This window comes from Pseudorca crassidens, chromosome 12 (assembly GCF_039906515.1).
Source record: "Pseudorca crassidens isolate mPseCra1 chromosome 12, mPseCra1.hap1, whole genome shotgun sequence".
Classification (NCBI taxonomy): domain Eukaryota; kingdom Metazoa; phylum Chordata; class Mammalia; order Artiodactyla; family Delphinidae; genus Pseudorca; species Pseudorca crassidens.
The window spans coordinates 77,962,225-77,984,823 of record NC_090307.1 but is presented as its reverse complement, the minus strand read 5'-3'; the positions used below and the strand labels follow the sequence as shown (position 1 = coordinate 77,984,823).

The window sequence follows — 22,599 nt, the reverse complement described above, 5'->3', positions numbered from 1 at the left end:
TCAACCTCCATTGTAAAGTGATAAGGAATCAGCCGAGGTTTCCTTCCAGTTTGGGACTCCCGTTAAGTGATAACTCCATGGGTGGCTTCCCCCGACCCGGCCCCTGACTGCCCCACTATCTGACTTCCCCTCATTGTCTGTCTCCTTTCCAACCAGCCCAGGAGGCAGCCCCAATGAAATGTCAAAGGGCCAGGCCGGCCAGAGGGCCCCTTGTGTTTGGACCCGGCTGTCTCCAAACTATCTCTCTCGATGGTTGGAGCCAAAAAAGCTGGGAAGGTCTTTTATCAATGCCACTCAATCAAATCCAGGACCCCAGGGCCTGGGAGAGCACTTGTCTGTCTTTCTTTCCCCCTCCCACCCTGACTACCCTCCCCACAGTTAGAAACCAAAGGCAACCCAAATAAAGATTTCAGCAAAGCCATTTTCTGCGCTGGTACGGAGAGGGAATCGGAGAGAGTAAAGGGCTTTGCATCTTCTCAGTCTCCGTAGTTTGTAGAGCGATTCTACCTCCTTTTCTTTACTGGATCTTCACTGCAGTCTTTGAGCCGTGGGAGATGCCCTCCCATCCCCATTTTGCAGGGGGGAAAATAGAGGACTAAGAGCTTGGATTCCCAAGGTTATGTGGCTGGTGAGTGGCCGATCCGGGATGCGTTCATCAAGTAGATATTAACAGTACACTTACGTTGTACTGGGCACTGTGCTGTGTGCTGAAGACAAGGGGAGAGCACGATGGAAAAGGTCCCTGATCCCAGGAAACTTGTATTCTCGCTGTGGGAGACAGAGAGTAAGCAAGTCAGTACATTTCATGGCTTCAGATAGTGGCTGAGATCTGAACTGGAGTCTTTTGATTCCCAATCTAGGATCTGCCCACAATACCATCCTAGTTCTTTGCACTTTAAAGTTAAGAGCTAACAGCGTGGGGACAAACGCACACACAAATCCATCCATCCATCCTTAAGTGTCAAGGTTACCACCTTGTCATACTCTCTGAACACAGTGGGTTGCATGAAGGCTGAAAGGTTGGGGCCATCTAGCCAAAGGAGCACTGTTTGAGGAGTCCAAAGGCCTGAATTAGAGTCCTACTTCTGACTTGCTGAAGGTCACTCAGCTGAGGAGTGGCTGCTCACTGCTCTACCTCCAGGGTCTGTCTGTGAAGACTCCACCACGGTCTTTCATCTGAATGAACTCCAGCAGCAAGGGAAATGACCCATTTGGGAATGGTGACAATATTTACTCAATGGCATCAGTGATTTGCAAGCAGCTCTGTGAGTTTTCTAGCTCTGGAAGCCACCCGAACACCTTCAAGTATTGGATGACCTTCACAGAGCCATCTGTCCGATCTTCCAAGGGGGAAAACAGAGTCGACCCACATTACTTGGGCAGATAAGATTTGAATACTTACTTTAGGTACGAGGAAGATAGAAACTAGACTGCACTGTTATTATCTCAATTCCTACATGAAATGTAGGTATTATCCCCACGTACAAACAAGAACTGAGACTGGAATGGTCCAATGGTTCGCCCAAGGTCACGTAGCCAGTGAGTCAGAGACGTAACTGTGCCCTAAGATCTGTGTTCTGGATTCATCATTAAAGTCACTTTATCCAGAATCGACAACATCCAGAAACACGCAAGGCACCAGGGTTTTTCACACTGCCGTGTGGTGATCCGTGGTCAGAATCACGAAGAGGTTTACTATTGTCCAAGAGACTCCTCTGGGCTCGGGACATTATATCAGTATAATTGACCACCCTTACGCAACTTTCTGAAACCAAGCCGTGGACTCATCTGATTGAGGACTTGACCCTTGACTACAGCCCATTCCCCAACCGTGGAAGAGAAACAGGACTCGTCTGGGACAGAGGTCTTTGCTGTTGATCAGTTATCAGGCTCCCAATAAAAAGATAGAAACCAAACCGTCACGAAAATAAACACAGAGATTACATCCCAAGCATTTATCACGATCGACGTGAAATTTGGATCCTGGCTTTGGAATTTCTTTACAGTGAGATGAGAACCAAGAGGCACTGGAGAATGCTCACGTCCTGTTTCCATCAATAAGCCAGCATTGAGTTTTTCTTAGGACTCTGCATCAGATTTTTGGGGTATTAAGGATTGGAATGTGTAATTTTACGATTTTCCAAAATGTGCTCTGGCCCTTTTCATATTATTCTTCCTTCTTTACTTGTAACCAGTCTGGAAGGGGATCAGAAACTCGGGAATGGTTAGTTTGCCTTGTTTTTTTTTTTTTTTTTTCTCTTGCCAGGGTACCCTGCAGCTGTACTTTCTATTATTGAAGAGGGGAACGCCCTGGTTAAATGGAAAACCCAAAGGTTATGATTCCAGCAACAATGGAAACATTCAGATTTATGGACCTTAGGGGGTGGGTGGAAGGAAGAATAGAGGGAAGGGATCAAGGGAGGAGGTGGCCAGGACAAACAAAGAAATAAGTCAAGAGAAGCAGTGTCTTTAAGACGCCCTCAAAACGCCCGGTTGAAAAGTGAAAAAACGTGGACGCTTGCTCATCTGAATGTCTTCAAACATCTGGATGGTTGGCACCATGTAGCTAGAACACCTGGAAGAGTGAGGACTGCATTTTTCACTTTTTTTTTAGACCGATGTTTGGGCATCCTACGGGTCCCAGATGTGTCGCAGAAAGAGTCTAGTTAAAAATAAGTTTGCTTGCTGTTAGGTGGGTACAACTTTTGTGTAGATATGTGTTATTTGGGGAGATTTTTGACTTACCTGGGGGTATCACTTGGAGAATGATGCGAGTAGAGGGGTTTGGTGGAACCCACACCTGTTGGTTTATAGTCCAGGGTGAAGCCGTAGGACTTCCTGTGGGGAGAATGACTGACTTGGAGCTTTACATCCAAGGAGCACCTGCTCTTCACACAGTGTCAGCCTCCTGCCCTTACAGGTCCTGCCCTCGTGCAGGGGAGGATGGAGAGGGGCCAAGGATGTGTGCGGAGCAGAACCACAGCTACCAGTTGACTAGCACCTGGCACTCGGTAACGGCTCAGTCAGTATCTGTTGGATGACTTGAGTGAGTGGCGTTGCGTAGTAGAAATCGAGAGAGCTTGGAGGCAAGTTGTGGTCGGCAAGGTGAAGCAGACCCAGCTTTGATTCCAGCCTCTGCTCCTTCCCAGCTTCGTGGCCTTGAGCAAGTCACTTCTCTGAGCTTCAGTTTTTGCCTCTAAGAGATGAGAACGAGAGCAGCCGCCTTGAGGAACGACTCTAGGAGATTAGAGTCAGGTCACTTAGTAGGTGCTTAATAAATCATGGCTCTTCTTTCTTTCCTTACTTAGTCCTGCGTCCTGCCCACATGCCATCAACCGTCACAGTGGTGACAGTTGTGGGAGTGTCCCAGTGTTTCATTTCTCTTTATACTTGCCAAACTCAGGCATATTTCTTTTCTTTTTTTTTTTTTTAAATAAATTTATTTATTTTAGGCTGCGTTGGGTCTTCGTTGCTGCACACGAGCTTTCTCTAGTTGCGGCAAGCGGGGGCTACTCTTCGTTGCGGTGTGCGGGCTGCTCATTGCGGTGGCTTCTCTTGGTGTGGAGCACGGGCTCTAGGCACGTGGGCTTCAGTAGTTGTGGCTCGCGGGCTCTAGAGCGCAGGCTCAGTAGTTGTGGCGCACAGGCTTAGTTGCTCTGCGGCATGTGGGATCTTCCCGGACCAGGGCTCGAACCCGTGTCCTCTGCATTGGCATGTGGATTCTTAACCACTGCGCCACCAGGGAAGCCCAACCAGGCATATTTCTTAACGTTATTCATTAGAAAGAGATTGGAAGTGAGGAAAGAAAAATCTCCAGTTTGGGGAGTAAAATTCCAGCCAAGGAATGAATCTGTATGAGGCTTACATCTTGGTAGAAACTCCCAAGCATTGCTTCCCTTGAAGGAAACACCTGGAGGTGTGTTATTACAGACGAGGTCTGCCATGACACAGGTGGTGTTACCCTGGTAACAAGAGCTGCCCTTGGTGATGGGTATCAGGAGATTTACATGCTCGATTTTATTCCTTAGCTGCCCAGTGAGGTAAGTATTGCTAACTCTGATTCAAAGGTGATAAAAATGAGTCTCAGAGATGGCAGATGCCTTGCTAGTGTCACACCGACATTAAGTACAAGAGCTGGATTCAGACTCACGCATGTCTAAGTTTCTTAACCTGAGGTCTGCATTTTAGGGAGTCCTTGAGCCCCTGAAGTTGTGTGCATCACTTTGGTCTATACATACAGTTCTCAAAACTTCGTGTTTCAGTTTATTTTTCTGGGACAGAAAAGAGCCCAGCTCTTTTGTTAGTCCCCAGAGGGGTCAGTGACCCCAAAGTGGTTAAGGAAGACCCTCTTTCAGAGACAGAACTCTCTCTACTGCTCTCCACTAGGGATTAATTAGCGCTTACAGAAGGGAAGTGACTTGTTCAGTGATGAAACAGTGACGGGGATTCATTCGGGCTCCCGTCCATTTATCCACTTTTCCATCCACTGTTCCATCCATTGCACAAGTATTTGCTGCGTGTCTTTCTGTCTAGCATGGCATGGAAGAACAGGAATTTTGTCACGAGATTCCTAGGATTCTAATCTTAGCTCCACTGTTTATCAGCCATATAAGACCTTGGGCATGTTTCCTGACCTCTGTGTGTCTCCTTTCATCTGTAAAATGAGGAGACTGAGAGAACCCACCTCATGGGGTTGTTGAGAAGATTAAACGGGTGACCTCGTGGAGAGTACTCAGAAGAGTGCCAGGCAGAGTAAATGCTGTATGTGTTGTTACTGTTACTGTTGATGCTGTTGTTATTATTTTTGTCACTAGGTACGTCCCAGGTTCTGGGAATACAGTGATGGGTAATCCAGACCATGTCTTGCCTTCATGAAGTTCACATGCTGGGGAGGATGGAAGATAATAATTGTTATTTACTGAGTGTTCCCTTGTACCAAGCTCTGGACTAAGTACTTAATCTATATGTTCCCATTTCATTGTCAACACTTCCCTTTCTAGGAGGTGCTGTCATGACCCTTTCCATTTTACAGATGAAGAAACTGAGCTCAATTTCCCCAGTTTACTAGAAACTATACAAAGCATCTTTTCTAATGATTGCATTAATGTTCTATTGAGGGAATATACTGAAAATTATTAAAAAAAAAAAAAAAAGGAAACTGAGCTTGGAAAGGTCAAACTGTTTGCTTAGAACTCCGTAGCCCAAAGTCTTAGCCGTGACAGTCCACCCTCTTTTTATCAGAATGGAGGTTGGAGCCAACCATCTTCCGGACTTAATTCTTCTGTCCTTGGGCCAGATGGCTGTCTCTGCCTTGAGCTATGGGGTAGCTGATCTGGCCTCACGGGTGTCTGTCCTCCTGTCTCAGCAGATGAAGAATGTTCCACCACAGACCATCCCTATAAGAAGCCCTACATGGAGACGTCGCCCAGTGAAGAGGACCCTTTCTACCGCTCCGGCTACCCCCAGCAGCAGGGCCTGGGTGCCTCCTATAGGACAGAGTCAGCCCAGCGGCAGGCCTGCATGTATGCCAGCTCCGTGCCACCCAGCGAGCCCGTGCCCAGCCTGGAGGACATTAGCTGCAACGCCTGGCCCAGCATGTCCTCGTACAGCAGCTGCACGGTCACCACCGTGCAGCCCATGGACAGGCTACCCTATCAGCACTTCTCTGCTCACTTCACCTCGGGGCCCCTGGTCCCCCGGCTGGCTGGCATGGCGAACCATGGCTCCCCGCAGCTCGGAGAGGGAATGTTCCAACACCAGACCTCCATGGCCCACCAGCCTGTGGTCAGGCAGTGCGGGCCTCAGACTGGCCTCCAGTCCCCCGGCAGCCTTCAAGCGTCAGAGTTCCTGTACCCTCACGGCGTGCCAAGGACCCTGTCCCCGCATCAGTACCACTCGGCCGTGCACGGAGTCGGCATGGTTCCAGAGTGGAATGACAGCAGCTAAGGCGAGGCCTACTCCTTCACTGCCATTTCCAGAGGGAGGGGAGAGAGGGAGAGGGACAGTCGCAGGGAGAACCCCAAGGACGAGATGTCTCATTTCACCCCATGTTCACGTCTGCACTTGAGAACCCCCCACCCTGCCCCAACACTGATGTAATCAGTCGCTTGAAACCACAATTCAAAAAATGTGACTTTGTTTTGTCTCAAGACTTAAAAAACCGCCAAGAGGAGATGAGTCTTTGCCTCCCCCCGCCCCTCCCCCCCACCACACTCATCAACCGGCCACATTCACACCACCTCCAGATGCCCTCCTTGATTTCTTTTCTTTTGGTCTCCAGAAAGTCCTGCCTCCTGGAGTGTTTGATCCTCATGCGTAGTTAGAGTCCTTCCCTGTCTTGGTGTTAATGTTGACGTTGTTATATAATAAATAATAATATATTTTTTTTCTTTCCATTTTCTTAACGGGACCCAGTCCCTTATTTTGGGGGAGGTCTGAGGCAAGTATGTTTCAAAATATGTATTTGTGCAGTTGCCCTCAAATACTCCTCCACCCCCAAACCTAAATCCGCAACCCTCCGCCTTGACTAAGAAATTACCTACCTCTGCCATGTGGTGTCTCCGATTTTGTCCTCCCTTCCCCATCCTCACGAAGTCCAGTTTCGCCTGCTACCAACCAGTGGAGGGTAACACCAGACTCCATCTGGCATCCTATCTTACTCGACCCTCCCTGTGTTCCCGGCTCCGTGTTTTTCCCGCCCGCTAAAACGTGGCCTATAGCTTCCCGACCGGAAAGCTTGCTTTGAAAAACTTAAAAAGCCCCGGTTTACATGCGGGCAGAACTGTGATAAGCAAGGCGCAAGCTCTGTGCTGACAAGAGTTGTGAAAAAGCCAAAATAAATATTCGTCCTGATAAAAAAAACAAAGCCAGCCCCCAGCTTCCAAACCTCCATCACTGACGACCCAATCTGGATACAAAGGCAAAAGCCACCATCCTAAAGAAGCAGCCAGACGTGCTCACTGAGGAACGTTCTCCAAAGACATCACACCAGCACCAAATGCAGGCCCAAACTGTGGTTACTGAAGGCAGAAAACAGAATGAAAAAAAGTGTGTAAGTAAAATGTTATTGCAGGGTTCTTCAGATGTAATAGTTTACTGGTACTATTTATTTATAAATAGGAGGTCTAATTAAGTAATAACCTGAAATGAAATCCAGCATGGGATCTGGCCCAAAGCTTTTAATTTTATGGATACTCAAAACCAAGTTTGCGTTGTTTTTGTTTTTTTTTTCCTTTCAAATGTGCTTTGCTTTCTTGATTAAAAAAGTGTTGTTTTGTGTTTTTTTTAACTGACCCTAATAAAGAGAACAGGGTAATACGTGAGACTGCGTATGTTCAAGTACGTGAGAGTGTGTGTCTGTTTGTCACGTGAGTGTCTTTATGTGATGATGTCTTTTTATGTTGCTAAGGCGGGGGGCGGGTGAGAATTAAGTACTCGTTTCGTATATTTGTGTGCCAGTTAAAGCCTAATAAATGCCATGTGCTTAAAAAAGTACAGGGACTTGAACACCCATTTTTTCTCCCCTGTTCTTTCGATGGACTGATTTGAGAGGAAATGTGGTGGAGGAAACTGCGCTCTCCGGTTGTTCTCAGGGGTATTTGCAATCCTGTACTTGAGCGTAATGGAGCTGAGTGTGTTCACCACTGGTTTAGGTCTCTGGAATGGAGATACTTGTTTTAACTGAATTTGGGTCGGCATCAGAAAGGAAAAATCATCAGGAATCCCAGCTGATCAAAAAATGATATCGGCCATACTGTACATAACACCTAATCCTTGGTTTTCTGAAGGATCTCCCTCTTTGAGTTAATTTACTGCCAGCAAGGGTTTTGGAGGTCCCGATACAGGCAACTTTACAGACCTTCAATGGATATTTACTTAAAACCCACGAATTTAGGCTGTGTGAGTTTGTCCTATCTAACACGTGGAGGGCAGAACAGAGCAGCAAATTGATAAGTAAATCAGTGCTGCAGTTTCTTTCCTATTTTTATAATTTCAGCTCCCACACCTTTCAAATGATCTAGAACCATTGAATATGTCACATCCCCTTAAAACAGGAACAACTGGCTTGTTAATTCCAAATTGTTCACTTCATCAGGTCCCTCTGGACTTTTCCTAGGCAAAGAACTCCCAGGAAGTGTGAATTAATTATACAGAAATGACAATTCAGCTTCTTTCAAGTACAATGGAGAAACTAGGTCAATGGCCTTCCTGTCCCCACAGAGAATGAATGAGGAAAGTTTCACTGGATAAGTTCTGACTGTCTAAACAGATACATACTTTGATGGGTTAAAAAAAATCTTTGAAAAAATTACCTTCTAAACTAATTTACCAACTATACAAGATAGGCAGTCTTACTCTTTCTCTTTCTGTCGTAAGAATAAGGAATTCATGTCCCCATCCCCAGCACTCAAACAATTGCCCCATAGGAAAAATCATTAAAAGCAAGTCCAGGGCTTCCCTGGTGGCGCAGTGGTTGAGAGTCCGCCTGCCGATGCAGGGGATGCGGGTTCGTGCCCCGGTCCGGGAAGATCCCACATGCCATGGAGCAGCTGGGCCCGTGAGCCATGGCCGCTGAGCCTGCACATCCGGAGCCTGTGCTCCGCAACGGGAGAGGCCACAACAGTGAGAGGCCCGCGTACCGCAAAAAAAAAAAAAAAAAAAGCATGTCCACAGCAAGTTTCATAAATCAAAAAAGGGACACTGTCCTCCCATAACAGTTGCAGGTTGACCTCTTTGTGCTCCAGACAGTGGTAATAAAGGAGATTTTCAGGGAACTGGTAGGTTTAAGGATGTCATATCCAAAGATTCATGTGGTTTTCTCGTCGTTTCGATGTCAAAAGACACAACACAAATTACTGTATTTCTATAATATGTTTAGTGGATGTTTGCTCTGGACTGGACATGTGATAATTACTGAGGACACAGGGATAGAGGTTGTGTCCTCCTGGACCTTATGGTTTACTGAGAAAAACAGCCCTTAGGTAATCATCTGCGTAAGTAAAGGATTGCAGAGGCGGGGAGAACTATGAAAGCAGCGTTCATGATGTCATAAAGAGATAAGACATGGAGTCCTAACCTGGGTTAGAGCAGCCGAGTCCTGAGTGATGAATAGGAATTAGCCAGGTGAAAAGTTGGGAGGGAAACATCTCAGGCAGAGGGAACAGTTTGTGCAAAGATGCCGAGGCAGAAATGGTGATGGAGAAATGAGAAAACAGATTCATGAATGGGTAGTAATCACTGAGTCTGCATTCATTCATTTGTTCAACAAGCATGTGTTGGAGTCCCAGCCTGTGTGACAGATAGACACCCTTACTTGCTGAGGACTTACTAATGGTGTTGAGGTCTTTCCCAGTTTGTTCCCACTGCTGCATATGGCGGACTGGATTTGTGAGCCAGTAGGCTTCTTTGTATAATACCTGGGAGAGGAGTGTTATAGCATTCTTCTGGCTGCCTTGCCCAACACTGAGTACTCAAGTGCGGGACTCAAAATTATGGGGCAGAGGATCACCAGAGCCATCAGAGACTCTGATCATTAGTATTCTTGAGCTCAGAGAGGTTGGGAACACCCATAACATCACACAGCTGATGTGTGGCAGAGCTCAGCATGGAACCTAAGTTTGTCCAAGCCTTAGCTTCCTTGGTTACTAAAAGGAGCTATTTTACCTGCTTCAAAGGACTGTCATGAGGTTTAAATGAGAGAATATCTCTGGAAATGTCCAGTTAAGTACCTAACACAGTACGTGCTCAATAAACACTTAAAAAGAAAGACTTTGATCCATGAAATGCAAGTTACGTAAAACTTTTTATTCATTGATTTAGCAAATCCATATTTAAGAAATAATAATACAGGGAATTCCCTGGCGGTCCAGTGGTTAGGACATGGAGCTTTCCCTGCCGAGGGCCCAGGTTCAATCCCTGGTCGGGGAACTAGTATCCCACAAGCTGCCTGCCATGGCCAAAAAAAAAGAATAATACATGTTGCTAATGCGGAAATAGGAAATTTCATAAACTCCTGGCTGGAATGAAGATAGATAAACTCTTTGGGAGGAGACTTTAGCAAAACAGATGAAAAGCCTTAAAAAGGTGCCAATCATTTAATTGGACTATTCTGCTTTAAGGAATTGGTCCTAAGGTCATAATCTGAGGTGTGCATAAATATTTATTTTCTGGGATGTTCATCATGATTTTTTTATCATGCTTTTTTAATCATACAAAACTGGAGACAGCCTTATTATACAATATGGAGTTGGGGTAAATAATTTAATGTCTGCCCAGACAGTGTAATATCACTTTGCCATTAAAAACCACATTTGTGGGCTTCCCTGGTGGCGCAGTGGTTGAGAGTCCGCCTGCCGATGCAGGGGACACGGGTTCGTGCCCCGGTCCAGGAAGATCCCACATGCCGTGGAGCGGCTGCGCCCGTGAGCCATGGCTGCTGAGCCTGCGCGTCCGGAGCCTGTGCTTCGCAACGGGAGAGGCCACAACAGTGAGAGGCCCATGTACCGCAAACAAAACAAAACAAAACAAAAAACCGCATTTGTGAAGACGATTTGAAAATGTCAAGATCCATTGCGAGTGAAAGAACGGGTTACAAGAAGCATGCCCACCAGCATCTCAGTTTTATTAAATACAACAGCATTCATTCATGCTCAGAGGAAAAAAAAACCCAGGATGTGTAACACAATAATAACAGTGGTGGGAATTGTGAGCGTTTAAAATTTCTTTGTGTGTTTGAATATTTTCCATCTTTCTGTGATGAAGATGAATTCTCTTTATAATTAGGAATAGCATTAGTAAAATCTAGTTTATTTTTTGTTTGTTGACCAAATCGAGTTTGTGAGGAAGGTGAGGCACCGGTGTCTGCTTTGAGGATGAAAGTTTGGAGACTCCATCGGGGGTGATATTGGCCTTGGCAGTGACAGAGCTGGGTACCAGTCGGCCGCCTGCTCGGCGTGGAATGTTCTCCTTCAGAAACAAGGAGGCATCTGGATGTATCTCTGGCTCTGTTTTCTGGGATTGATTTTTGCAGGCTTGGTCCTCTTATTGGGTTAAACTATTGTCCTGGGAAAACTGTCCTTCTCTTGTTAACAAATACACACCCACACATACACCCACCCACACAAACACACAAGCATACACACACGTACATACATACACACACAAGCACACACACACACACACACACACACACACACATGTATGTTGAATCAGGCAGTTGTAAGAATCTCACCTTTGTTCTCTACCTGACCCGGCTTATAAAATTCACCTTATCACTTAGTGCTTCTGTGACCTTGGGCAAGTCACTTAACCTCTTAGACCCTCCATTTAATCATCTATGAATCAACGACGATAAGAGTACTTACCCAAAAGAGTTGTTCTTGTAAGGATTCAATGAGACATGAGTGTAAAATGCTGAGCACAGTACCTGGTGCAGAGGAAATACTCAATAACTTTTAGCTAATAAGAGTATTAATTATTATTATCATCATGGTTAGGAGTCCTTCTCCTCCGCCCCTTCTTCCTCCTCTTGCTGGGAAATCTACCCCTATGTTCTTCTATTTTTATAGTAGACTTAAGCTCACAGGAGTTAGGAAGGCATCATCACCACCATCACCATCATCACCATCATCGCCTTCAACAATAATTAAAACATAGCTTTCCCGAGCAGGCTCCATATTGAAGACTATCTAAATAGCTGGCTTTGTAAGTGGTTATCAACCCTGAACCTTCTATGGCAACAAAGAAGGAACAGAAGTTTCTACATCTTAGAAGGCTGACAAGCCAGCACCTTTTCTGACCTCAGAATGCGTTCTTATACCTCTTCAGAAAGCAGTCAGGCATGTTAATCCTACCGAATTTAAGAATGCTTGGTCCCTGTTCCTGGAACTGTAAGGGCTGAGGGTGAGAGAGAGCCTGGAGAGTAGATTGAGGGTTATTCCTGACAGAATTTTAATATCAGACTGACACCCCTGCTGCTGTTGATACTAGTACCAGCAATAGTAAGAGTGGCTTTCATTTATTGACCATATAGTATGTGTCAGTCCCTGTACCAAGCAGCATACCTATATGGTCCCATAACTGGGATTGTAGGGGCCAATCTGATTCCTGTTTTACAGATGAGAAAGCACCTTAGCAGAGACTTCAGGTGACATGTCCAAGGTCACTCCGCTTACGAGTGACCGTTGCATGCTGCCAGAATCCCTTATGTGATGGTTGGATCCAAGCCACCTCTGCAGGACCTGCAGGAACAGGAGAAGTTGGGCAGCTGGAGTGTGCCAGGGCGTGTGTGCCTTCAGACGGCGTGTCCTTGGAGCCTTCAACCTCAGGGAAAGTAAAGGAGGTTTTGTGACTTGGTGGCTTCCTGGTCTCGGATGCCCAGCTAACCCTCTGGTTTGTGAGCAAGTTGTACTCACTTCCCCAAGCCTCAGTCTACAGCTCTGTAAAATGGGGGCAATCAGATCTGCCTCCAGGCTTGGGGTAGGGGTTAAATGAGAGAGTTTAATGTGTTTGTAGGAGAGACACACTAGGAGAGACTTCTTTCTTTAACTTTCATTACAGTTTACCCTTCTTCCTTCGTTCACTGCAGGCTTTCTCTCCTGGGGTCAGGAGAGCTTTGTGAGGGCAGGAATATTCCAGTCTCGTCTGATTGTATTTTCGTTGAGAAGGTGTTCGTCGTCTATGTCCTGAGTGAATTAATGAATGACTCAACAGATGTGCATCTCGGAGGACAGCACGTCAAGGTGGTGATTCTCGTGCCCGCTTTTGCATCCTCCCTGCCCACCTCAAGTTGCCGATGCAGTGAAGGGGGACAGCTGAGCACACGCTGACAGTGTGCCACCTCAGACATCCCCTGAGGTCTTTAGCCACAATCAAGGAAGCAGGACAATCGGCCACAAAACCTCAGAGGCATGTGTGGAAAAACATTTATTTTCGCTCATGAACTAAGTGAGCGACTGAGTTGTTCTGTTGAATCAGCTGAGCGGTTCTGTGGATCATGGCCAAGTTCCGCTAGTCTTGCCTGGGCTTGTGTGCCGTGATCAGCCGATGGGTCGGCGGAGGGCAGGTTGGTCTAGGGTATCCTTGGGTGGGTGACTCGGTTCTGCTCCAAAGCCAGGAGCGTGTATGCTGTGCCTTAAGTCAGTTACAGGTCTCCCCTTAATAGTTCTATAGCCGGGCTTCAACCAGAGAGGCAGAACCAGTAAGAGATGTACAGATATGTATTAAGAACCTTATTGAAAGGAATTGGCTCGCGTTTGTGGAAGCTGGTAGGTAAGTCTGAAATCCATAGGGCAGGCCATTAGGAAGGGCAGTGTATTAGTCTGCTCAGGCTGCTGTAACTGAGTGGCTTAAATGACAGAAATTTATTTTCTCACGCTTCTGGTGGCTGGGAAGACCAAGAACATGGTGTGCTTTGTATTATAACCCCAGCTCACTACCCGGAGAACCCCATTTAAAAAATCTTATTTATTTATTTTTAATTGAAGTAGAGTTGGTTTACAATGTTGTGTTAGTTTCAGGTGTACAGCAAAGTGATTCCATATATATAGACTATATATTCTCTCTATATAATCATATATATATATGTATATTTTTTTCATATTCTTTTCCAGAGGAACCCCATTTTTTTTTAACATCTTTTCTGGAGTATAATTGCTTTACAATGGTGTGTTAGTTTCTGCTTTATAACAAAGTGAATCAGTTATACGTATACATATGTTCCCATATCTCTTCCCTCTTGCATCTCCCTCCCTCCCTCCCACCCTCCCTATCCCACCCCTCTAGGTGGTCACAAAGCACCGAGCTGATCTCCCTGTGCTATGCGGCTGCTTCCTACTAGCTATCTATTTTACGTTTGGTAGTGTATATATGTCCATGCCACTCTTTCACTTCGTCCCAGCTTACCTTTCCCCCTCCCTGTGTCCTCAAGTCCATTCTCTATGTCTGTGTCTTTACTCCTGTCCTGCCCCTGGGTTCTTCAGAACCATTTTTTTTAAAACATCTTTATTGGTGTATAATTGCTTTACAATGGTGTGTTAGTTTCTGCTGTATGACAAAGTGAATCAGCTATACATATACATATATCCCCATATCTCCTCCCTCTTGTGTCTCCCTCCCACACCCCCCATCCCACCCCCGCTAGGTGGTCACAAAGCACCGAGGAGCCCCATTTTTACCCTGAGTTTTAGGGTCCTGGAAATGTGAGATATTAATACTCTACAGACCTTTAGAGAAGAGGAAAGTGAGGCGTTGGTAACTCCAAAGTGGAGGCGGTGACTTGCTGGAGGCCGGGAGGCTCCTTAATGGCGAAGACGGGGCAGCACCTGGACAAAGCCGCATGTGTTCTGGATTCCTTGTGTGATGAGTATTTGGTATTCTGTGACCTTCCTGCATCGCTCTTCCTTCTTTGGGAGATAGCACCCTGGTTCTTTGGGATGGTTTACATCATTCTCGTTGTGTGTGGGCCCAGCAGATGCTGTCAGGGCCCAGCCCTGTCTCCTGGGCCCATCCTCCGGGTCACCTGCAGCTTGGGTGAATGGTTCCCAGACACCAGTGACTGTCTGTTTCCTGCCTCGGGGTCTCTTTGCTTGATGTCTTTCTCTGGCCTTAGGTATGTGCTTGGCCAGGGAATTAAGTAATGAGGGACCGGAGTATCAACTTGTAAATATCCCAGCTTTCTGTCCCCTTGGCGGGACTCTTTTGAGTATGTTCCGCAGTCTCTTACGGGGTCCCTAGCAGGACTGAGTCCCAGTGGCTCACAGAGGTGACCTGCTCGTTACCACGCCCTTCATTGGTTTCCTTTCCTGCTTTATCTCGCTTCTCACTCCCTCACTCAAATAGACCACTGCACTCAAATCCTTTTTTTAGGGTCTGCTTGGAGAAAACTTACCCTAGGAGAGGAACACTTTAATCCAGAGCTCTCCCTGGCCTTAGACAAGAGGGTGGGAGCCCTTGACCCAAGCAAGTCTTATTGCCTCTCTCTCTCTCTCCTTCTCCCAGAAAGAGAATCTTGAGTGGAGAAATAAACAGACTGAAACTACTAGCGTACACTCAGTTTAGTCCCTAACAAAACTCTTTTTTAGTTCTTTCCACCTTGATCCCCCAGATTGTCCCTTTATTACAATTATGATTTTCCAATATTCCCTTCACCTCTGTTAGTTCCCTTTCAAAGCTGCCACCCACTCTTGTAAAGATTGATCAGGGAACACCCCTCAGAGCACGTCATTCATGTTGATAGTCTAGCCAAATGGGGCCACTTGAAGTTGTGCAGTGCACACCTGCCCAACTGTTCATGGCGGCCCTGTACCACTGATACTTTCAATAGATGCTTTTCTTTAATATTGTACCATAGCGGATAAAACCTTGATATGGAAGTAGCCTTCTGTCTTCAGGTAAATGAATGTCTAAACTATGGGCATGAGATAGTTGAAACAGCATTCAGGTATTCTTCAGGCTAAAGTTTGTCTCTAAAACAAGAGTCCAGAGGAGAAAGAACCAGGTATCACAAGGGAAACTGGGGATAGAAGATTTGACTTTGCTTTCCCCATACCAACTGTATTCAGGGAGTGAGCCTTATTTCTGTTACTTTCGTGAAGTTGAAATAACCAGCCCGAAGCCCAGCTGTTGCCAGCAGCCTTTCCCAACTCTGCCTGGTATCTACTTCCTTTCTCCGGAAAAAACATTTGTAGGAAAAGAAGGGGAGACAGAGAGAATGACAGAGAGACAGAGAGACAGACAGAGACAGAGAGAGATAAAGGAACCTGAGAAAAGTTTTTATATTACTCTAATTTCTGAAACATAAAAACTATTCTTTTAGAGTAAATCCTTTTTTTTCCCTGCGGCATTGAGGATAGAGAAATTCCTGGGAAAATAATTTGTCAAGTCGTGACTGATCAAAGATACATATGAAAGGAGCTCACCTTTTCTCCTTCCCAAGGAAAAAACCAGCCCCATCTAAGCTCAGAATGAATTGGCAATTCATTTACTGACTGTCAGATAAGTAGCACAATCTGCATCACATCTTTAACCGGGACAGGACCAGAAGGAAGCAATTCTGTGCCCACTGAATGAACAAGCTGGGGGTATGTTAGTGATTAAGGACTCCTGGCCTAGGGGGAGGCAGAGAGATATGACTCAGATTCGAAAATGCACCATAAATCTCTCTCTTTTATTCAAAATGTGTGTTTTATAGTCGTTTCCTGGCCAATTGCTGCCTTGAATAAATATATAACATATCTGGATTTAGCTTTTAGGCCCAGAGCTGGGTTTGTCTTGAGGGCCAAGTATTCTCGATATTTCCAAGAACTTAGCAAAGAGCAAATGATGAAGCTCTCCTTTCTTTCTGACTCACCAGCCACATCCTACATGGAAAATAAAAATGAGAGGTCGGTGCTAATTGGGCAGAGAGAGAGAAAGCAACACCTGGTCAGCTGGGCTAATTTCCTGTATTCTCCAAACAGGCTGCCACCTTACCCTCTCCCCCGACGCTTCTCAGCCAGGTACACCCCCAGTGAAGTTACCAGCTCCGAGCCATTGACAGCATTTCGTTAGATCGACACATACTAACTCAGACGTTTGGTCGAAAACTTTGGTTTGGAGGATTAAGGTTTATAAAAAGGTTTTTAGGAGATTTCCATTTGATTTCGTCCATTCTCTTGTTCCCTCTTGATATCAACTTCAGTTGAGTTTGGCGTTCAAGCCCTAGCGTGCTTTACAGTCCCAATTATTGAGGGTTCGTTATATGCTAAGCATTTTATATGATTGTCGTGCATAGGGTCCAAACTTGCTATGGAGTGTTTTAGAAGTCAAGGCCAAAAGGGAGACCTACTCAGTTACAAGATTCCCGATATAGCCCTGGGAGGTGTGCAGGGACCATTCTTAGTCCCATTTTACAGGTGAACAAATAGAGGCTCAGAGGGGCTGTCACTCGCCCAAGTTTTCATAGCTGGACTAGACAAACACTTCTACTTCCTCCAGCCCCGATGCCAGGCTCTTGCAGTGTACCTACTGCAAAGCCCAAATGGCACAGTCCCTGCCCCTCAAGAGATCTCAGTCGAGTGTGACATGAAATGTCTCGTGCCTAGATTCCTGAGAGTTAGCTCAGAGCCTGGCAAGAAGTGGGTGCTTAGACTTCCTGCCAAATTCCCCAATTCCCGACAGCCTGGCTGATCTAACTTGGAGAGAATGTTAATCTTGATATATATGCAGAAGTCGTTGAATACTCTCTTATTTCTCAGAGAAAGCTGCACTTGAGAACGCTCGGTGGTCAGAGGAGACATTTCAGGGAGGACAGAGCTGAATCTTGTCGAGCCTTCATGCTACAATACCATGTCAGGATCTTGGTGTGCGATGAGGTTCAAAAGGCTGAGAATGGAGGCACGTGGGGGGACTCTACCTGCGACAGCTGAGTCAGACTGCCCGGAATGGAGCCCCACCTCTGCCACTTCTCCACCATGCCAGATCTGGTAAACCTCTTTAATTTCCTGCGCTCTGGCTTCTCTACTTGTAAAATATTGACAAGAGGATTGTTTGTGAATTAAAGCAGTGCAGGTATAAGGAAGGATCTATTGACACGGCTCTCGGCATAGAACAAACACTCAGAAAATGGCATTGGTGACAGGCATTGTCTATCTCCTGCCTATTTCCATCAAGAATCTTTGACTGCAAAAATGCACGCGATCCACAGGTGGCAAATAATAAAATAACGAGGCCAAGAGTGATGAGTATATGTCAGTGAATTCCATTTGGTCGCGTGTGATAGACTGTATTTTCCAAAAGTGGCCACCACAATAGTTTTGTCCCACGCTGTCTTCCAGGGCCATGATGCTTCTCCCGTCAAGAGATGGAGTCTGGGCTGATGCATTTTGTTGTGCAGTGGAGGCTAACACACATTGTAAGGCAACCATACTCCAATAAAAATTAATTAAAAAAAAAAAGAGATGGAGTCTGATTCTCCCCTTGACTTTGGGCTGGACTTACTTCTGGCAATAGAATGTGATGGTGGTGGGGTAATGTTCCCCAGCACTAAGGACTGAGCTAAACACAGGCCAGGCCCAGGGTAGGCGACAGGTGATGACCCCTTCAGTTGGAAGACCTCCCAAGGCTAGGTCATAAAAGGTGATACAATTTCTGCCTAACTTGCCCCTGCACTGGGACACTCACTCTTGAAACCCAGCTGCCATGCTGTGAGGAAGCCCAAATGAGCTTATCGGGAGAGACCACGAGGAGGAGCCCACGAGGAGAAGCCCACGTGGAGAAGAGCTGACGCCCCAAGACTACGGCCAGCACCCAGTCCCAGACGTGCGAGCGAAGAGCCTTCAGATCATTCTGCCCTCAGCTCCCAGCATCGCGGTACCGAGATTGCCCTGTGCCATGCCCTGTCTGAATCACTGACCCACGGGATCCAGGAATGTAAGCAAAGGTTGTTTTACATCACTACGTTTTAGGATATGTCGCTTCTCAGCCTTCGGAACTGGAACATCCTGTGTAGTTAATAGAAATATATTTGGCACTGAGTTTTCAAGCTGCCAAAACGAGGAGAGAATTATAGTTAGTTACGAGAGCCCTAAGAGTTCATAAAAGACAAATACATCGAGATGTTTGCTAAACACAAGGAGGGAGATGTTCCTTGGGTTCTCAGAAAGATGATGTAGCGCTGTGTAGTTTTGTGATTTTCTTGAGGGTACCATCGTGTTAATGAAGCCCAGTAGCAAATATTACAGGACTGTCTCTCTTGGGTTCCCTGGATGTGCTACCACCCTAAATCACTGTTTGACGAAATCAAGTGGTACAGAGGCCAAAATGATAAAAATATGGTTATTAAGGTCTCTGCAGGTCTGGCTTAATGTAGAGGGATGTGCTGTAGAGATCAGTAAGCCCTTGGGGTCAGGTCTTTATTGTCAGTACCCAGAATCTGGCACCTAGGCGATAAAAGTGTTTGTTGAATGAATAGAGAACAAATCCTTCATCCAGAGGCGTTGCAGGAAATACCCTGGTTCAAGAGGTAAGACGTCAGCTTTGGAGCCGAGAGAAATCCACGTTCAAATTCCCCCGACACCTCTGATTAGCGGTGTGGCCCTCGGTGAGTTACTTAATGTCTCTGAGCCTGGCTTCCTTATCTCTGAGACAGGGAGAATCATAGCCCCCATTTCACGGGCAGTAAGAGCCACAGCTGGTTGTTAAAGGCTCATGGGGCCGGATGGCTGAGGTCCCTTTGAACAGCAGCAAAACGGCTTTCTCTTCTGCTCACTCTCTCTTTCCTGGATTTCACACTCTCCCCCAGCCACTTGAGAAAGACAAGTTTCAGTTTCAAGTGGTTCCCCTGGGAACGGGGCCCAGGTAGGGAGCAAGTGCTGAGCTAAAAACAGGCCTGGCCTGGGGTGGGGTGACCTTCCCCCTCTGCAAGCTGTGTGTTGCTCTTCGGGGAAGCTGGCCGCCAGGGTGCCCGGTCCTAAATGCCTCACTCACATCCTCCCCTCCCCCAGCATCGCCTGGTTAGCACTCCTCTCCAGGAGGGGCTGTAAGTACTTTAGACAACGGGCTGATAGTGTCCAGGAGATAGATGGGGCTGCCGCTTATCTTGCTTAAAGAGACACAGCTGGCTGCGTCTGTTGCTTCTCCCCTTCCTCTTCCTCCCCAGCCTGTGAATTTAATTTTCTTACACGCACACGCACACACGCATGCACACACAGGCAAGCACATGCAAGCGCACATGCACACAGCCTCTGGGAATCTTCTTTCTGTTTCTTAGGACCGCTTACCTTGTCTTCCTCCCTCTCGTCCATCCTTTTCATGACCTATAAAACTCAGAGAGCCACCCTCGACACAGACCGTGGTCTTCAAAAGCCTGAAAAGTGTAGGCTGGAAATTTGAGGTGGGCACGGGGATGAGAGAAGTATCCTCCCCTCCCCTCAGCAGAACTTCCTTAAAAGAGAAAAGGAGGGGCTTCCCTGGTGGCGCAGTGGTTGGGAGTCCGCCTGCCGATGCAGGGGACGCGGGTTCGTGCCCCGGTCTGGGAAGATCCCACATGCCGCGGAGCGGCTGGGCCCGTGAGCCATGGCCGCTGAGCCTGCGCATCCGGAGCCTGTGCTCCGCAATGGGAGAGGCCACAACAGTGAGAGGCCCGCGTACCGCAAAAAACCCCAAAAAACAATAAAAGAGAAAAGGAGAAGGAAGGAGGGAAGGAGGGAAGGAGGGAGGAAGGAAGGAGGGAAGGAAGGAGGAAGGAAAGATATACAGAAAATAAAGAAATCGGTTCCTTCTCACCCTTATCTGATAGTCCCTTCTACTCCAGACCTCTAGGCTCATATTCTAGATTCTAGAATTGTGTTCCAAACATGATAGGATTTCGGGGCTGCAGGAGGTATTTGAAGGGAGACATGCTCAGGGTTCAAGCCCAAATTCTAAGTCCAGACTCATAGAGACAAAGGGGCAGGCTGTTGGCTGGCAGGATATTCCTGGAAATTGTGAATTAGTGCCGGAACTTTAGAGCCATGTGGACTCCAAGAAAAAGTATATATCCTCTGTAACCCTTCCCTTCTGGGTTCTCAGCCAGGGGCGATCTGGCTCCCCAAGGGATATTTAGCAATATCTGGAGACGTTTTTGATCGGCGTGATGTCCTGGTGTCTGGGGGGGGGGGGCCAGGGACGTCGCTCAACATCCTACAGTGCACAGGACAGCATCCCACCCCAACCAAGAATTACCCAGCCCAAATGTCAACCGTGCTGAGAAACCCTGTCCTGGAAAAATACCAGCACAGATGCGTAAGAGAGGATGTACAAAGAAGCGCCCAGAAGGCTTTTTTTTTTTTTTTTTTTTTTAAATCAGTAAAGGGCTTGGAAATAGCTTAAATATACATGAATAGGGGACCAGCTAAATGAATCAGTCTTGACTCTGGTTTGCAAGTTAAAATCGCTGGAATTGTAACATTCTGATACCTAGTTCCTGCCTTTACATCTCATTCAATTTGTCTGGGGTGGGGCCCGGGCATTCCTAATATAAAAGACTCCCCCCAACACACACACCTTGGTATTTTAACATGCAGCTAGCGTTGAATAAACTAGGTTCTCTCCACCTTCAGGAGTGCTGTGCAGCAGTGAAAAAGAGTGAGGTTGATGTGTTTGCAGCTCTATGGCAACATTCCCAGACACGTCACTAAATGAAAAAAAAAACCAGTTAGAGAATCGCAGGTTCAACGTGCTGTCCTTCAGAAAAAAACAAAACACAGCAAATCAACACACCCCACTGGAAAAGTCTACATACCAGTAATATATACACATGCAAACTAAGGCTACCTACTGTATGACGTACAGGGTATAACAAGCATCAAATGAGTTTTAGAAAGATACATACATCCTGAAATGCGGTCCGAGGTTACTTCCTGGGAGATGCTGAATGGACCAAGATGAGGTGAGGTCCACGTGACCTGATCTGCAAGGTGAACTTTTTTCAACAAGGAGAACGTATTCATGATTGTGTAAGTAAAACTTCATTAATAATAGGAAATCAGAGGAGAGAATTGGGTTTATAGTCACTTAAGACCATCGAAATCCAGAGAGGTCCAATATTGCCGAGGGCATCGGGCCTTTCTCAGTTGTGGCCTGGGCTTATTTACGTATTTGATATCTGGAGGCAGCGGCTTCTCCCCAGCTCCCCTTCCTCTATCCCCAGCTTTGCAGCTGCCCTGAGCCTCCGCATCTGCCCCAAGCAACGGACAGCTGATTGGAGCAGAGGCTGAGAGCTGCTCATTTTATTAATAAGTCATGTCCAGGGAGCTTAAATTGCTGGATTTCTCTCTCTCTCTCTCTCTTCCTAGAAGGCACCTGTCAGCGATCAAAGCTGTTCTGCCTCTCTGGGCAAAGTGGGAAAGATCAGAGGGGGCTGGGGAGGCTGCCCTACCGCAAGGAGTGGAAGAGCTCCACCTGGATTCGAGAAGGAAGAAGGGAAGGGCTTGAAACGGCAGTGGCAGGCAGTGGGGATGACTAGGAATTTCTTGCACACCTACTAAGCGCCAGGTCCCGTGCAGAGTGATGAAGATTAAAAAAATGAAAAGGCATATAATCACCTCTGCCTTTTGGGAGATGAATAAACATCCATTTCTCTCCTTAACAAGTATTTGTTGTGCACCTACTATGTGCCAGCCTTTGCTAGGTACTGGGGATCCACATTCCCATTACTCTAATAGCAATACTTATATTACACAATGCTTAATACACAATATGCCAGGCACTGTGCTCAGCTTTTAATATATGTTATCATTTAATCTTTAGGACAACCTTATGAAGCAGATTTTATTCTTATCCTTATATACGTGAAGAAAAGGAGGCACAGAGAGGTTAAGGAACTTGCTCAAGTTCACACAGCTGATATGTGGAAGAGCTGTGATTTAAATCCATGTAGCTTGGCTCTTCACTCCATTATGATTTTGGTAAGGAATGTGGACACCATCCCTGGCCCTCTTGGAGCTAAAAGACAAGTGTATGTGTGCTGGGAAGTGGGAAAGTTAGACAGACTCAGATTAACCACCTGGAAAAAAGGTTAATTTATGTCATGGTGTGGGGACAGGAGCAAAGGCTGCTCTGAGGAAGTTTGTTCAGCTGCAA

At 46.5% G+C, this 22,599-nt stretch overlaps 1 protein-coding gene across 2 annotated transcripts in view; it reads left to right on the top strand.

The window, feature by feature from the left end:
- The window catches only part of TBX5 (T-box transcription factor 5), a 46,664-nt gene extending 39,170 nt beyond the window's left edge, over positions 1-7,494 (top strand). Inside the window, exon 9 of one of the 2 annotated variants that reach the window (XM_067700698.1) lies at positions 5,369-7,494. In XM_067700698.1, coding sequence (XP_067556799.1) covers positions 5,369-5,946 — 578 coding nt within the window. In that variant the 3' untranslated portion in view covers positions 5,947-7,494. Of the gene's footprint in view, positions 1-5,365 lie in introns of both variants that reach the window. The other variant, XM_067700697.1, reaches the window with a different exon arrangement.
- The last annotated feature ends 15,105 nt before the right edge of the window (positions 7,495-22,599 follow it).